This window comes from Mus pahari, chromosome 12, assembly GCF_900095145.1.
Source record: "Mus pahari chromosome 12, PAHARI_EIJ_v1.1, whole genome shotgun sequence".
Lineage (NCBI taxonomy): Eukaryota > Metazoa > Chordata > Mammalia > Rodentia > Muridae > Mus > Mus pahari.
The window spans coordinates 38,417,667-38,435,907 of NC_034601.1; the positions used below are offsets into that span (position 1 = coordinate 38,417,667).

Here is an 18,241-nt window from a genome sequence, read left to right on the forward strand (position 1 = left end):
GCTCAAACTATGTTTATAGTTCATCATTGCTCAAATCCAAATTTTTGAGGACTTTTGTAATTCCAGATTCCTTGGTTTCCTCCCAGCAAGCTTCGTTCCACCATTGGGAACCCCTGTGACAGCACAACCAATACCTGGCACACGTGCTCGTGCATGTAGCTCGGTAATACCATTAAGCACTTTCTTGTTAACTTGGCACTAACAGCCCTGACCTCATTCTTTTAAGGCCTTTGGAAGTAAACGCTACTGTTACTATTTTACAGATGAGATATTGGATGTGAGGCACTGAGAGACTGCATAGCTCTCCCCATCATGAAGCTCCATCATGGTCATTAATAGTTGGACCAGTTAGATCAATTTCTACTCTGCACCACACTTCTCTTTCCATTGCTGTGAAACCTACTGTAGGTTCAGTTCCCAGTTTACATAAAATTACTGTCATCCAAAATAAGGCCTGTGATGAAAGTTGATTCCTACATGGACCTCCCTCAGTTGCAAGCTTCTTGACAACACTGGACCTGTTCCTGAGAACTGGACCACTTTGCAAAGAAAGAGCTGGAAATAGGTAAATGTGTAGCCTGCCTTTGACCTCAGACTTTGTCTTAATTAAAGGAAGGACAAAATGGAAGGAAATCACTCATGTTTCTTCCTGATAGTGACTCTGTCAAAAGAGCCATAGAATCATCCAATCCCTAGAAACACAGCAACAAGTTGAATTAGAAACTCCAGACAATTACATTTCACTGGATTTCCTTTGTACATTTACCAGATTTCTAGATCTCCATAGCCTCCTATTACTAATGGCTATCGTACTGAATGGTAGGCAGAACGATCTTACAGGAAGTGGACAGCCATATCCTCCACATCACGTCCCCAAATAAATGCCCTAATCATTGGGCATAGTCTGATTTCCAAAAGACTCAAGTTCTTGTTAGAAATAAGTTTCCCTGAGCCTATTGACAGTTATTCTTTGGGGTGACTAGCTACAAACATAATGCAGGACTGGGAAGAATCCACAGATGGAAAAAGCTGACGCCCCTCTCCCACATAGCAGACAAAGTCAAGCTCCTGATTCTTTTTCTATTTATATGGAATACCCTGCCCTCCACAATGTGACCATTTGTGAAGAAAACACACACCCTCCCTGCCTGCCCAGAGCAGTCCTAATAGACTGTGTATGAACACAACACGTGATAATTCATCTCTAAGGACCAGAGGCCGAGAAGGGATGTTTTCTGAAATAAAATAGCAAGTGATGTCCCTTCCTGAAGGCTCAATGCTCTATGACTCGACATTTCTCAGTATAATCACTTGCCTTATCGATCTGATGTCGGTCTGGAATCAGAGCGTGGGCAGGGAACCAGGAGGCTTTTGAATCCCTTTCTGTCAACACTTAGAGGTCCTTATTTCAATTTCTCTGTGATCTTTCCCTGTGTGTCTCACCAAACATGGTAAGAAGGAGAGACTTCTTCAAGCATCATTTTAAAAGGGGAAAGACAAAGGCCAACAGATTGAAGAAGGTACATTCTCCAGGTTCCAGCTTCTGGAAGTATAATGGGGGCTCCATGAGCAAAATTAGATTTCCAGGAGCCATGTTTAAAAAGCAAAAGGAAGCAGGGAAGTTAGTTTATAATAATATATTTTTACTTAACCTAAAATATCCATAGCATCATTTTGAAATGCAAGGAATATCTTTAAATTTAGATGACATTTTATGACTCACATTATCTTCAAACAACCAATGTGTGTTTTAGAACTACAACAACAAGTTCTGTCTAGGATGAACCTTGTGGCACCTATGCTAGGGCAACCACATGGAAAACGTGGCTACTGTCCTGGGCAGTATGGACTGCAAGGAGTCAGGGCCTTAGGCACTTGTCTTCTGTGGTTCTCAGAAGAGAGAATCTAGTTCACTTTCCACTTTGAAATTTGTTTTCTGTCAAATTGAATCTCGTTTTAGCAACCTGACCCATTTCCAACATCTATAGGCTCCTTTGTATTTCCTCTCCATCCCAACGGTATTTGTAAATGTTTCCCAATTACCATAACTATGTTAAGTGGCACCCGAATCTCAGTCCAGTCTCAGTTCACCATCAACCTCCTTTGGGTCAAATCACCCCTCCTTTTCATCATTACATTTTAGTCTGTTTCCAGTGTGTAATCTGTGTTCTACTTTCAACAAATTTGCATTCGTTCTATAAGAAAAGTCCTATGGGCTGCCACAGCCAAAAGCACATTCCATTTTCTCTGTATCCATCTTTCTTCCCAAGGCCTGCGGCTCTGGACCAATCTTAACTCCTTGAGACCCATCTGATAGGAAAGTGAGGTTGGGGTGGGGATTCCCATGAGGAACAGGGTGACAGGAAATGATGAGTCTTCCCGCTCATACTTCACCTGAGGCTTTGGTGAGAGGAAAGTTCCCTTCCTTCTCTAATCTGTGCTCATGAAATAAAATTACACACAGGTAGTATGTAGAGATACAGGAAGAGGACAACGTCTTTTTAGATCCAGCTTAAAATCGGTTCAATATAAATAAACTGCAGGCACCCCAATTCCAGCATGAAGAGAGACCCTCTGGGAGTAAGGAAGAATGTATTCTTATTTCTTAAATTTTTTATCATTCATATATGTGTTCACCCCGTTTTGTTTTCAGAAGAAACAAAGTCCTTATTTTTAAAACTTAGACTTTCCTTTTGGTGGCAAAAAAAAAAAAAAAGTTTCTATTTAAGAGGCCCAATGGCAGATGGATCCAGAAGAGACAGGTCTAGCTTGAGCCAGGTGCCAGGACTTGGGTCCCCAGGTAGACAAGGATTTCATGATGGCTTCCCAAGACCATGAAGTGTGAGGAGCCTGGAGTTCTCCGAACCAGCTGTGTCCCAGTAGACTCTAATCTCAACAGATTTGAAATGTCTAGCTAAAGGAGAAAGCCTGACATTCATTGGAGCTTTGGTGTCAGGGCTTTCTTATAGGACTTCAACCTACACTGCCTTGAGTTCATTCAAGTTCTTAGGAAAATGCTCCTGACACCAGACCAGGCTCATTAATCCCTATGTTCTCTGAGGAGACTTCACCACACCCTGATGGGCGTGTTCCCCTAAGAGGCTCAATCATGAGTCCTTATCTCCTAGTAGGTCTTACTATGTTTCCCCACCCAAAGCTCTTGTCCTTGAATCCCCCCCTAAAGACCAGTACTTTGCCTCATTCATAAATAAATATCTTGAATGAGTGAATTCTGGTAAAAATAACAGTGAGAAATAAGGCCAGTGGTCATTCTTATCATCTGCCTCAGCACCTGGCTTATTGTGAGGAATGTATTTCTCAAAGCCACAAGAGAATCTGCTCAGATCACTAAGTTCAAAGCCAGGGCAATGCTGATTTTGTATTTATTGCTTTATTTTTGCCTTTTCAAAAGAAGAAAAAGAAGGGAGGGAGGGAGGGAGGGAGGGAGGAAGGAAGGAAGGAAGGAAGGAAGGAAGGAAGGAAGGAAGGAAGGAAGGAAGGAAGAAAGAAAAAAGAAAAAATTTCCAGGCTGGAAAGAGCTTTTAAGAGCAGTCACTATTATTTTGTTTTGTTTTTGTTTTTGTTTTTCAAGACAGGGTTTCTCTGTGTAGCCCTGGCTGTCCTGGAACTCACTCTGTAGACCAGGCTGGCCTCGAACTCAGAAATCCACCTGCCTCTGCCTCCCAAGTACTGGGATTAAAGGTGTGTGCCACCACTGCCCGGCATTCATTATTCTTGCAGACCACCTGAGTCTGATTCCCAGCACCCTCATGGTGGCTCACAACTGTCTCTAACTCCAGTTCTAGGAGACCTGATACCCTCTTGTGACTTTTGGGAACACCATTCACACACAGCACACATACATGCAGGACAAACACTCATACACATAAAATAAACATCAATGTTTAAAAACCCCATTTATAATCAAGTTAAAACTGTTTACCTTGGTTCTCTCACAGAGAAACAGAAGAGAGGGGTAGAAGAAATGAAGCCTGAAAAGGTGTCTTTCATTCTTACAGACATACAGAGACAGACAGAGACAGACAAAGACAGAGACATAGGAAGAGGGAGAGAGAGCTGTCGTTAGCCAGTCTTCGAAACATCAATGAAGCTCTCTAGGCTTCTGTAGCTCAGGACATTAAAGTAGTCCTGTGGATCAGCACAGTCGTCTTCTGCCTGCTCTCCACAGAGGCCAGCAGGGGCAGCTTGTGTCTGCACAGGGCCTCCAGGGGGTGACAGACTCCTCAGGCTCCATTCCTGTGACTCAGCTTCCGTTCTCCCAAGGCCACTTTCTATAGAATGCATTCTAATAGACTTCTAGGATTAAACAGAGTAAATACACGGGGATGTTACTCAAAATCTACTCTACAAATGACACATACTTAGAATCTCTTTTCTTCCTTTCTTACATGAACACACATGCACACACATACACACACATAGACATACACAACAGAAGCAAACTTGTATTCTTACCAATACAAAATCCTTAGCCCTTAATTCTCCTACTTCGTTGTAGCTTTTTAAAGATTCTCATACAATATTTTTTGATCCTATTCTCTCCCCTCTTCCAACTCCTTCCAGCTCTTCCCTGTCTTCCTGTCTTCTCCCTATCCACTCAAGTTTTTTCTCTTTCGAAACAAACAAAAATCATTAAGATTAAAAAATATCAAACTCGAACAAAAAGCATGCAAAAAAAAACCCATAGAATTTATTTTATGTTGACTATTTGTGGACATGGGATCTGCCATGAAGTGTAGTTGATACAAAACCAGTGTTATTCTCTTGGAGAAAACTGGTATCAACTGCAAGTAGTTCTTGATTAGGGGTGGGACTTTGTGTCTACTTGCCGTTCTCCATGTGACTCATTGTCAGTAGTAACAGCTCTAATAAAATTAACAGGCCATCCTGCAGCCCTTATTTCCTATTCTCTTCACCATGAAAGCCATATTTTGCTTCTGGCTCTCTTCTTCTACTCCTCAAAGCAAATACACTGTTCCTTCCTTCCTTCTCTTTGGTTTCTATACACATGCTCTCTCCTCACCCTCCTCCTCCTTCCAGTGCCCATCATCTGCCAACCTGGCACTTTTCTCTTTGCTCACTGGCTCTCTGAGCCAACAGGTTACCCAGGACCCTCTGTGTTCTCCCTCTCAATGCTCTGAGTCAGCTCATCCACTGTAGACTCCAAACAAGACCTATCCTCTAAAGACTCCTCAAGTCGCCCAGGATCTGCAATGAGCTACAGGCCCACTTGCCCACCTACTCAACATGGCCTGTGAAGAGAACCACAGCACGCTTGAACTTGTCTTCACAACCACTGAGCCCCGCCCACAGCCTGCTCTCGTCCACATTCCCCCTTCAGGGTAAGAGCACAGACCCTTCAGATATATGGGAGTTCCAATCACCATAGCAACTCTGGATGGCCATTCTTGGTTGTCAACTTGACTGCAGCAAAAATAAAACCCAAGTGGCTACATACATGTGTCAGAGGTTTTTCCTTAATTAAATCATTTGAAGTGGCAAGACCCACCTTTAATCCAGATATTTTGAGATAGTAAAGATCCATCTTTAATCTGGGCCTCCCCTTCTGGTGACAACCTTTATAAAGGACATGGAAGGTGGAAGCTTTCTCTCTTTGTCTGTTGGTTCTAAACTCTTGCTGGAAAGTCTATTCCTTCAGAGGCCTTAGACTCACTTCTTTGTGATTCTGTACACTGGAGACTAGCAGAAACATCTATCTAGCCTTGTGGACGAAACAACTACAGTTCTTTTACTTTCCATTGGTAGACTGCCATTGTTGAACTAGTTCGACTGCAGCTTATAAGCCACTTTAATAAATCATATATATGTTTATGTGTATACATATATATGTGTGTATATATTTAATAAAACATATATGTATAATAGAACTTCTAACGTGTATATATCCTTTATATATATGTACACACACACACACACACACACACACACACACACACACATACATTCTGTAAGTCCTATTTTTCTAGAAAACCCTGATTAACGCACGCCCCATCCCGTTTTCTTCTATCCCCTCTTCATTTCATCCTTTTTACTGCTGAGGGACGAACCCCTTCACGGTGGTCCTGATTCACATTTCCTCTTACTGCTAGGCTAACTTTCTACAAACCTCCATATAGTGATTTTTCAAAAATAAAAACTGAATCTATCATACTTCTGCTTAGGCCTCCACTGTATAGCAGAGGGATGCCTAACCTGGGCTGAGTGATGTTCAACAGCCTGGGAGGTCCCACTTCAGAGGATTTATACATAATCTCAAATTATAATTAAAGTTTTATATAAAGGTATTTTCTTGTTGAGAGAAAAATCAGTGGTTCATTACATCCCCCAAAGGAATCTGCAATGCCCCAAATACTCTTTGTGTCCCACTCATGCCCATCTCTCTGGCTTCATCTCCCACTGTGTTTCACAAGGAGGATGCCCAACTGCTGGGGCACACATGCCAGAGAACTGCCACTTATTGCAACACAGCTTTGAGATCAGACACAGTTAGTTCTTTCTTCTCAACAGCAAATCTACTGACATGGCTGATTTGGGATGAGCTTATGGGAACAGACAGAAATCCATTGACAAAGGAAAAACCACTGGTTGCTCAGATTTCTCTCATTCTGTCTAAAGTCTCCTTTGACCACATTGCATCTCCTCTTGTGCTTCGCTGTAAAGGCCAACCCGTTTACCTTTCTACTTTTACCAGGCTCCAATGCCAAGTTCCCTAAGGAGCATGCTATGTTTCTTCTCGTAATCTCAGAACCCATATCAGATGTTGAATCTATATATGTCTTAGAACTGAAATAGACATGCATGCCCAGTTGGACACACACACACACACACACACACACACACACACACTTATTTTTAATACAGTCACATATAAAAGAATCCAATTTCCCAAGTCAAAGTATAATATCACAGCCAACAAAAAAAACTTGCATTCATTGAGACTAGACAGAGCAATGAAATCTGTTCAGTGGCACCAACCACAGAATCCATGTTAGAGTGTCACACATGAGGTTTGTGATAATGCAGGGAAACTGGAGCACATTGGCCACAAGCAGGGTGGCAGAAGTGTGTAATAACATTTGGAACTTCTGACATTCTCTCGGTCTTACTGGCAGCTGATCTAATGTATGTCATTCACCTACTTTATGTATATGATTGACAAAAATTACAAAGAGCCAGGGACTTGGAAATTGGAGCAACCAAGGCACATGGAACTTGTCTTCACCATACCCTTTGCTTCCAAGACAGAAAATGCCACCCTATTGGTGCCAAGTCCAACTGTGCACCAGTATAGGCAAGGAGGTGGAGAAGGGAGGTTATAAGGACACTGTACATGTGTACAGTCAACAAATGAAAAAAAATATGATGAATCACTACAGTCCTCGAGAAGCTGGGTACTAAGAGACACTGGAGTCTCAGAAGAACACATACAAGCCACTGGTCCCCCAACTCCCATTTCTTCTCAGTAGAAGTGGCTAACCATTAAGATGAAGGAAATGGCTGCCATAGCTCATGCTGATGCTGTGTTTAAAATGACTCAGACATCCCTTGATACAATGCAATCCATTTTTAATATGAATATTCAATTATTTCTCAAAGACTAATTATGACTCTTTGTGCTTGTGTGTTCTTATTCTCACTCTTGGTAAGACTGACCACTCTTTCTTTTTAATTTTAGGACTATTTTGAGCTCTAAAAGTCCTCTGGGAAATGCAAATATTCCTCAGACGGGTCCCTAAGCTGTTCCATTTCCATTCTACCCTACATGGAGACTCTATAATTGTAACCAGTGTAAAAAAAATAGGCCTGAGATTAATGTACTAACATTGTCCTAGAGAACCAAGTGAAGCTACAGAAATTGCAACAGAGTCGTCTTGGGACAAACAGTGCTTTCTAGTAGCATGTGAGGAGAATGAACAGTAGACAGTGGGGTTGTCAGAGTCATTGTCCAGTATCTGACGCACTTTAACTGTTCACAATATCTGACTGGCAAATAACATGTATTCATAACACACACACACACACACACACACACACATACACATATACACATTTCCTCCTACCCCAACATAGCATGTTCTCCGCATCTCTCCTAGAGGAGCCAATATAATAAGGTGATGGATTTCTGAAATTATTTAGTGGAAGGATGATCACAAGGTGTTTGTCACCAGTCCTGTCCTCATAGGCTGCCTTTCAGCAGCATCCTCAGCAGTGACCCACTAGTTTACAGCGGGTCCTCAGAATATGGGCGGGAGTGAAAGTCTGCTGTGAGTGACCTGGGTTCTCAGAGGGAGGACAGTGAGGGAGGCCAGAGGCATGGGATGCAAGGGTAGTGCCAGTACCACTGACTTCCATAGTGTCTCTCCTCTGCAGACGGATGCCAAAGTAGGAGATGCTCCTGCAGAACAGGATCCCTAGCAGCAACCAGGATAAGGGGACCTCAAAATAGTAGAAAGAAGATGAGTGTGTTTAAGAAACAAAGTAGAGAGAGCTACAGTGATAGAAACTAAGAAGACCTGGCCCACAGAGAATCTTAAGTCAATTCACACATCACAGTGATCCTAGGATAAACTGAGACATATAAATAGACCATCTACAATAAAATTGTGTTGATGTGTGTGTGTGTAAGTCTGTGTACTTATATATACACTTTCAAATACTACCAGGAGTACGTGAGTAAAGTCTAAAGCCAACCATCCCATGAAAAGTCTAGATGTGGGGCTGGTGAGATGGCTCAGCTGGTAAGAGCAACCAACTGCTCTTCTGAAGGTCCTGAGTTCAAATCCCAGCAACCACATGGTGGCTCACAACCATCTGTAACGAGATCTGACGCCCTCTTCTGGAGTGTCTGAAGTCAGCTACAGTGAGTGTACTTACATATAATAAATAAATAAATAAATCTTTTTTAAAAAAAAGTCTAGATGTTTTGTCCAATTTCCAGGTCTATAAATAGTACTACATAGATATAGCATATTTATCTCTTGGCTCCAGTCTCAACCTTTGTTGTCTTCTGTGCCACAAGAAGACTGCATTGCATGTACTACACCAGGGGGCTCACTTGGCCTCTATGTAGAACCACAGGGGAATAAAGGAACAGAGAGTGAGAAGAAGGTACATATTCTCCCACAGTCCATGCAGGGTGGACCTTGAACTGGTTGTGACCCTCACATGAAGGTAACAGCACTTTTCAACGTGACCCATCCATGTGATCCTTCCCTTCCAAGTTCCAACAGCCACCCTCTCGTCTCTCCTAAATACGCACACAGCTACCTTCCCCTTCATGGTTTCATTATGTTCCCTCTAGATCCATATTAAAGTATCTGTGAGCAACACAGCTCCAGAGAACTATGTGTTCCCTGATCATACCTTGAATAATATTTAGGACAAGAAGAGAGCAAGCCTTAGAGATTATTTCCAGAGTACAAGATAGCAGCAGAAAGGATGAAGACGAGATAGGCAACAGGGAGGGTGTCAAAGAGAGAGCCAAGGAGTGGTACTGTGTACACGGGGGAACAAAAGGAATTGAGAGCTGCTGGCTTTCCCTCTTTCTCAGTCTCCATTATGACCTAAGTTAGTCTGGGTGCCTGACATGAAAATTAAACAGCCTCACATCCTTAGGAGACAGATATGTCCTTCTGTGTCTTCAGGGCCACTAACCCTTTGTTCTAGAGCTGAAGGATGCTAGTGATAGCAGAAGCCATCTGTTCACCAGTCACTCTTACTGTACCAGTTCAAAGGTAAGCTGATATTCTTGTCACCTCTTACCTCTGGTGGACCACTTCTCACATCCTCACCTTTTCTTAGACGTCTCATTTCATAATTATGTCTGTTATACCAGTGATGACGAAAAAGAAAATACTATGGATAACCAGCCCCACCCCATAACAGCAATCATACCCTGACCACTGCTGGGTGCTAGCCTCCCTGTTTGGCCAGTTCTGCATAATAACAGAAGGTCAGTGGCCACTTCTCTGTGAATCAGGTAGGTCAGCAACCATGGCCTTCCTCTCAGAACTACGAAGAGGAAGGATAAATCATAATACAACAAAGATTCCTAGAGATACATTAGGCATAATAATAGAAGATCATATATTACTTTCCAGAGCAAGAGGGACTTTTTGTAACAGTTGGGACCTGTTAAGTTCCTTTGAGATCAAGTTAGCAGGATCCACAAGGTGCTTAGACAACTAAGCAGGGGAGATCTGAGGCTCAGACCTGAGTAATCACTACAGAGAACACAGCTTTGCCTCTGCTGTCATAACATTTTCCCAATCTTCCTTCCAGTGCCTTCTCAATGAAAGATCAAGGTGAAGCACTCAAACCTGGGGCGCTCCTCATTTGTGGATCAGGTCTGAAGACAGAATGGATTTGAAGTCCAACATGGTGTGTTTATTACACCTGTATCCTTGGTATTGATAAGCAGGAGCAGGCAGCAGTCTCGTCTGCACAGAAAACTGACAGAGTTTAAGAACTAGAAGATGAGGTAAAAATCAGTCCGACTTTTATAATCAGTATGGAGACACACTTTTATTATAATCTAGAAGCAGGAGAAGTAACAGGACAAAACTGTGGATAATGGTTTTCAGATGGCATACAATCTAAAGCCAAAACATAAGTCAAGGTAGAATCATAAGTCCTTTAATTTAGGAGAGATGACTGGGTGTATCCATGCAGCATTCCAGAGGGTCTGAATGAGATGGGAGGACCTGCCCTGAATGTGGAACGGGCACCCTTTTGGGACTCTTCTGGAATAAGGGCTTCAACACCAGCAAGAGTGGCAGAGAGGAGATGTCATAGTAGAAGGACACCAGGACAACTCCTGAAGGCCCCTGTCCTGGGTCCAGTTTGTATTTTTTACACTGCAAAACCACAAGGTGGGGTGGGCAAGCAACCAGGGTTTTATGAGGCAAGTCAGCAGCTTGTTAAGGGCAATGGCCTTTAGGTATTTCTCCAAGCCATTATGTCCCAGGTAGCAATTGATGGCATGCTTGGCATTATAAGTGGTACTTAAGTAAATCAACAAATGAGTATGTAGTTGTTGGTCCTTTCTATTTTATCCTACTTCAGCCCCATTCCTATGGTCCAGGGTGAGGAAGGGAGTGGAACGTTAGCATCCATATGGTTTCGCTTCCTGGATGTAATCAGCCAGCTCACACCCCTGCTGCTGCCGTCTGCACCTTCCCTGTCCTGATGGACTGTGTACCTCCAAACTGTGAGCCAAAACAAGTCCTCCCTTCCCTGTGCTGCTCCTGTCAGATAGCTCATCACAGCAATAGAGAAAGAATTTCAACCCATCATCAATGATTTAATTCAGGCAACCTGGGATTGTTAATACCCTGACAGTAGCTGCCTGCCTGTTGCAAAGGGCCGTATGGAGGAGGAAGAGGCTACAGTTTGTCACGGAGAGTGTCCAGCACACCATGAAAACTACCAGGCAAGAGAAGACCATATGGCTGATAATCAAGTGAAAAATAGACAATAGAAAAGACCCAAGGATGCTGTAATTAATAGGACTATCCAAAACAGACTTCCGAATAACTGAGAAATATAGATTGGGAGTTTTGACAGGCAACAAAACAAAGGACAATTTAAACAAAGGATAGATACATCAAAGGAGATGTTTGGTAACCTGGATGGTAAGCTAGAAGAAAAGACACACTACGAAACATGGAGATATGAACAGACCGGACATATAAAAAAGACTAGGAGACATACGGAAGAGAGGAAAGCATCAAAAGACCCCAAAATGAGAGGTCCAGAAGGAGGAGAAAGCAAGAACAGAGAAGGAATATATAAAGAGAAATGGCTATGACTGACCCACAAACTGACAAAACCCATCAAACCACAGACCGAAAAAACCCACTTGATCCAAACCCCATACAGAAGAAATACAAAGATCTAATTATATCATTGTACAAATGCTGAAAACTAAAGACAGAAAATGTTATATGAACAAGAAGAAGAAAAGGCATTTTAAAGAGGTAAGGATAAAACTGATTAAAAAAAAAATCATGTCGTTAGACACTAGGATAGTATTTTCCATATTCTAAGGGAAAGCACTGGCCAGCATGAGACCCTGCACCTAGTACAACACACACGCCATGTTACAGCCATGGCGTAGACAAGTTTTAGGTGAACAACAACAGCAAAAAACGCAAAATAATTCTGTGCCTTTGTTGGCCTGCACTGCAGGATATTCCTCCGGCAGAAGGAAAAACGGCAGCTAGAAGCCAGGATAGTGAGGGCAGAGAGAAGAGTGGAGCAGCAGGGTACTGGGCAGCAGGGGCTGGGGGAGCAATGTGGAGGTGAGCAGACAAAAAGGAGAGCTGATCCGATAGAAGGTTCTTGCAGGGCCGCCTGTGTCAAGATGAAGCTGAACATCTCCTTCCCCGCCACCGGCTGTCAGAAGCTCATCAAGGTGGGTGACGAGCGCAAGCTCCGCACCTTCTATGAGAAGCGCATGGCCACGGAAGTGGCCGCTGATGCGCTCAGCGAAGAGTGGAAGGGTTATGTGGCCCGGATCAGCGGTGGGAATGACAAGCAAGGTTTTCCCATGAAGCAAGGTGTTCTGACCCATGGCAGAGTGCGTCTGCTCTTGAGTAAGGGGCATTCCTGTTACAGACCAAGGAGAACTGGAGAGAGGAACCGCAAGTCTGTTCGAGGATGCATTGTGGACGCTAATCTCAGTGTTCTCAACTTGGTTATTGTGAAGAAAGGAGAGAAGGATATTCCTGGACTAATAGATACTACTGTGCCTCGTTGGTTGGGACCTAAAAGAGCTAGTAGAATCCGAAAGCTTTTAAATCTCTCCAAAAAAGATGATGTCCGCCAGTATGTTGTCAGGAAGCCCTTAAACAAAGAAGGTAAGAAGCCCAGGACCAAAGCACCCAAGATTCAGCGTCTTGTTACTCCACGTGTCCTGCAACACAAACGCCGGCGTATTGCTCTGAAGAAACAACGCACTAAGAAAAACAAGGAGGAGGCTGCAGAATACGCCAAACTTTTGGCCAAGAGAATGAAGGAAGCCAAAGAAAAGCGCCAGGAACAGATTGCCAAGAGACGTAGGCTGTCCTCGCTGAGAGCTTCTACTTCTAAGTCTGAATCCAGTCAAAAATGAGTCTTTAAGAAAAACAAATAAATGATGACCTTGAATCTCTTTCATTGGCTTTTAATACTGTAACTAGATAAATGGTGGGAAAGATGAGACAGAAGAAGGAATATATTTATAGGACTGCTAGAATATGTGGTTATTTTCAAATTATATGCGTCTAGTCCCTACCCCAATGTAAGTAACATTTGGAGATCATTAAAATGTAGAGTGGCATAGAAAAGGCCTTAAAAAAAAAAAAAGAAGGTTCTTGCATAGTCCAGGTTATAGAACACTAATTGATTAGCACTAGTATAGAGGAACTTGTAGCATTAAGACCAGGTAAAATGTGTGCTGCCTAATATAATCGCTAAAAGAATACCAGACTACATCCCTAACAAACAGGTGTTTTGTGTAATGACGTGTGCGGAAATTTAAAGGAAAAAGTGCAGCAGCTAGGGGAGCCACAGAGATGGCTCAGCAGGTAAAGGTGCTTGTTCTTGTAGAGGAACTGGATTCAATTCCCAGCACCCACATGGTGGCTCAGACCTCTGTAATTCCGGTTCCAGGGAATCTGGCACCCTCCTTTGACTTCCACGGGCATCTCTCCTGGTACACATAGATATATGCAGGCAAAACACTCATACACATAAGGTATATAACTCTAAATACCAGTAGTCAGCACTGACATTATCTACATACGAGTAACATACCAATTGGCCGGGTGTGTTTATAGACTCAGGTATGTATGTATCAAGAATTAAAGAAAAGGAGGGGAGCAAGGTAGGACGGGGGTGGGACAGTGAGAGGAAGAAAGGGAAGGGGAAACAATGTGATTAATTTTAATTTCAATATGTATTCAATATATAAAATTAAAATACAATGTATATAAATATAGCATTGTAAATTGAATATATTGAAGTTAAAATATAATATATATAAATGAATAAATATTTGAAAAGCTAAGAATAAGACATTCTTCACTCCACAGACATTGTTGCTACCAGTCCAAGCATCTAACCTTGAGAATAAAGCCTGGGGCCAGTAAGATGAAGTATTAGGAAACACAGTGGGAGAGAGAGCGAAGAAAATTTCAGTAAAGTAGAAAACAGTGTGCACATCACAGGCTGCATTCTCTCTCTCTCTCTCTTTCTCTCTCTCTCTCTATATATATATATATAAAACAATGGAGTCCTTGAAAAGTTAAATAAGGAGCTTAAAATCATGCAGTCAGTGCCCAGCTAGAAACTTAAAGTCCTCCCTCCAGTTCCCCTCCCCTACACTTTCAGCCAAATGGCCTCTTAAACTCAAGACAGTAAATGTCTCATTTTGCCATGTGTCTTCTACTCCCCAAATTTAGGATGCTAAGTTTTCAACCTACAGTAGTATGGGGAGGCCCAGTGCAGCCAATGGATTCTGAAGGAACTGCAAGAGCCCCACCACCCAGTACACAACCTCTATGATGCACCAAACTCATAGTAGGTGAACTCTCAGAGCAGTGGCTTAAAAGACAGGCAGCAGCTAGCAACTGTGCGAAAGAACGATGGGCAAAATATAGGTGTGTCCTGCGGGCTTGTAGCCTAGAGGAGGGACCAGAATGAACATAAAATAATAAGAGCATTAAACCGCAGGACAAGAACCGTGAAAAGGCACAAGGAACAAGGATAGAGATCACATGAGCAGCTCTCTGAGTAGAAAGAGAATCAGAAGTTACCAGTGTGGCAAGAATGGGGTGATGGGACAGAAACAGGCCATGTCCTATCCCTTCCTTACCTTTCTAGCCAATACAGTCACCCCTGTGACCATTAAGCAAATGAGTCCCAGCACAGCAGCCATGGTTCCTCCAAGCAAGGCAGTCTGGAACTGAGCCACTACAGGGAGAACAACACAGAGTGTTAGAGGCCAGGAGCAAAGCTGTTGAATTGAAGGAATCCTCAACTGTCTCAAAAACAAACAAACCAACCCAAAATCGATTCCTGTCATGGGGGTGCTTGCCTTTGATCTTAGCACTTGAGAGTCAAGAGGCAGGCAGATCTCTTATTTGAGGCCAGTTTAGTCTTTATGGTGAGTTCCAGGACAGAGGCGGGATGTTCTAGAACTGTCCTCCATTAAGAATCTTGAACCTTAATTCTGTGGTCTACAGAGAATCTACCTGGTCTCCAGTGGAGTTGGGGGCCAATCTCCAAAGGAGTGGTGTGCCTTGTGGACACCTCAGACAGGATTTTGTCAGCCTTTCCCTGTTCAACACTTGTCTTCAGGAATCATCTAAAAGAAAACTTGGGGAGTGATGGAAAGGTGGCGCTGTGGTTAAGAACATTGGCTGCTCTTCTGGAGGATCTGTTTGATTCCTAGCACCATCTATAACCCCAGTCTTTTGATCCAGAGTCTTCTGGCCTCCACAGACACCAGAATGCAGGTAATGAATAGATGTATGTGCTACCAAGACATCATACACACAAAATAAGTAGATAAGTAGCAAGTACACAATAAAATAAAAATGTATATCTACATATATAGCAATAAAATTAGGTTAATTCAACACATATACAATAAAATAAAAATATATACATATAGAGCAGAAAAACAGGTTAATTCAAAAATTGAAACAAGATTAACACTGAATTACGCAAAGAAAAGCATATAACAGTATCTTAGCCATATAGTCCAGTTGTGCGACCCTGGAAGGAATGAGGCTCTTGCAACCTTAACTTCTGCTCTTTTCTCAGTCCTTAGTACACAATAGATGCTTATTAAATAGCTGTGATATGCTGAAGAAGAATGAAGTCTAGGATACTTCATCCCACCTTTCTCTCTTCTCCAGGAGCTTGGGCAGGAACCCCAGGGTCCTAGGAAGACTTAAAATAAGAAAAAGCTTGGCCCACTTCCCTGAACACAAGGGCTCATAGGAAAGGTGACTCCAGTATCTGATCCCGCAGGACAAAGACCATGCCTGGGAACTACAAAGTCCCAGCATGTTCCTCCTGCTCTGAGGACTTAGACATAATAGGCCAGGCTGGCCCCTTGCTGGCCATAGCCATGGCTCACTCAGGAAGAACAGGGATAGAAGACCATAGCATGCACACTGCACAGGTGCCAGGAAGCAATGTTTGAAAGGAAACGTTAAGGTAAAATTTTATCATTTCAATGTATATTCATTCTTAAAACTCATGAAACCTAAACTCCAACGTAATTTCAATCTATATATGTTCTTAACCTAAACTCCAATGTAACTGATAGTATGTAGCTCTGAGTGTGGCATTCCATGGAGCCGGAACATCTGATTTAAAATCAGCTTTCTCACCCTGAGCAATTCCAAGCCTTAGCTTCCACCACCATCAATCAGACGGGAATCATACTCATGATCAACACCTAACATGGTACTTGCTGTATGCCTGGCACCATGCTAAGGGGTTTTCCTTATAGTAAGTTGTCCAAGTCCACATGAGCAGCTCATAAAATCTTAGACCCATCCTCACTAGACAAATGAGTCCATCAGCAAGGTTTGGACCTATGCTGTCTGGCATCAGAGGCTGAGCACCTTGCTAAACCATCTCTCAGATATGATTTTCACAATCCCTTCCCTCAGTAAAACTGGCTCATGTTTGTAGGAGAATAATCACTTATGAGGGCATTTGGAAACTTTGAAGCTTCGTCATGCAGAGGTGGGAGACTATCATAAGTTTTCACTCAGCGTCTGCTGTGGCCTGTTTTAAATCAGCTCAAACTTAAGAGCTAATTCTAATTTGCATGAGTGATACTAAGTCATTAAATGAGCACCTTTCATGTATGACCTCATCTGCAAGTCTCCTCACTTTAGATAAGATGGATTTCCTATGCAAAATCAGTGGTCATGCGTGAGAATCAGCTGGATGTTTCTGGAACATATCAGATCCTAGCTCTGCCCCCACAAGGTTCTACGTTCGTCACTTTCAGTTGCTCTATCTTTACTATCCCCCAAAAGTTCCTCTAATGAGTTCAAAGTGCTCCAAGACTGAGACACTCTACTTCCTAGAGTGTGTCAGGGTGGTGTTTCCTATGTCAGAGAAAGTGGCTCACTACCACCCTGCTTCAAAGGACATACCTGAGCTTTCTTGGACCTTCAGGAATATCCTCCCCTTGTAAATCCCACCAGGATACGTATGATAGGTGCAGAAGTACTCTCCTGTGTCATTCATTGTCAGCGACTGGAAGGTGAGGCCTATGCTGGGGCCTGGAACCACCCGCTCACTGAAGACATGCCACCCCAAGTCAACACTATAAATGGCCAGAAGCTGGTCCCGCTGCTTCCAGTCGACTTGGGTCACTTCAGCTGTGTCGGAGGAGAAGTGACACTGTAAGATGACAGAGCCACCTTCCTCTGCAGAGATATTCGCCTTTGTGTCTATCCTGCCTGCTGTGGTTCCTATGGGTGAGGGAAAAGCACACATGAGTCTCTGGCCATCAGCTGCCCTTCAACCTTCCTGAAGAATCCCAGAGGGTTCAGAGTCCAGATCTGGCTCTAGGGACAGACGTCCACAGTCTGCAGCCTCTCCTGGTGTCCCCCATAGAGACCATCATTGATTTCTAGAGATTTTCTTCCTCTGCCTGTCACTCGAGGCCTGAAGTCCCAGCCATGGTCCCTTTCCCTTCTTCTTGCCCTTTCCCATGGACTCGGTTCCCATCCCACTCGCCACAGCTGCTTCTGAAGCTTGCTCCTGCCTCCCTGTCTCATCTTCACCCATCGGTCAGAGCTGTGCTTCCTCCCCACCTGAGGACCCTAGCTTTTAAGCCCTTCCTTTTTCCCTGCATGTGATGTATTATTAAATATTGTCTTATTAAATGTCTGGCTTCTTATACTACATGGCTTCTAGCAATTTGTCCACTTGGGATGTTCCGCTCGGCTTCCTGACTAGGTGGTTGATTACTTTCATGGACTTATTTAACTTTCCCACTTAGACTATCAGCCCTACACCAACATGTCTTGTACTTCTCTCTAGGTTCCAGCAGTCTAGTCTTGTGTCTAGCCCTATGTTTTGAAATAGAACTGGGTTATTTGATTGGGATGTCAGGAAAACCGAGAGAGAGAGAGGGAGAGAGAGAGAGAGAGAGAGAGAGAGAGAGAGAGAGAGAGAGAGA

General features: G+C 43.1%; 1 protein-coding gene and 1 pseudogene across 1 annotated transcript in view; one reads left to right on the forward strand and one right to left on the reverse strand.

Annotated features, from left to right (window-relative positions):
* Positions 1-4,083: 4,083 nt before the first annotated feature.
* Positions 4,084-18,241, reverse strand: part of Tigit (T cell immunoreceptor with Ig and ITIM domains) — a 15,455-nt gene continuing 1,297 nt past the window's right edge. The window contains exons 2-4 of the mRNA XM_021208989.2: positions 17,208-17,528; positions 14,900-14,997; positions 4,084-4,317 (exon numbers count right to left, since the gene is read on the reverse strand). Coding sequence (XP_021064648.1) covers positions 4,084-4,317; positions 14,900-14,997; positions 17,208-17,528 — 653 coding nt within the window. The remainder of the gene's footprint in view (positions 4,318-14,899; positions 14,998-17,207; positions 17,529-18,241) is intronic.
* On the forward strand, positions 12,407-13,173 carry LOC110329382 (annotated as a pseudogene).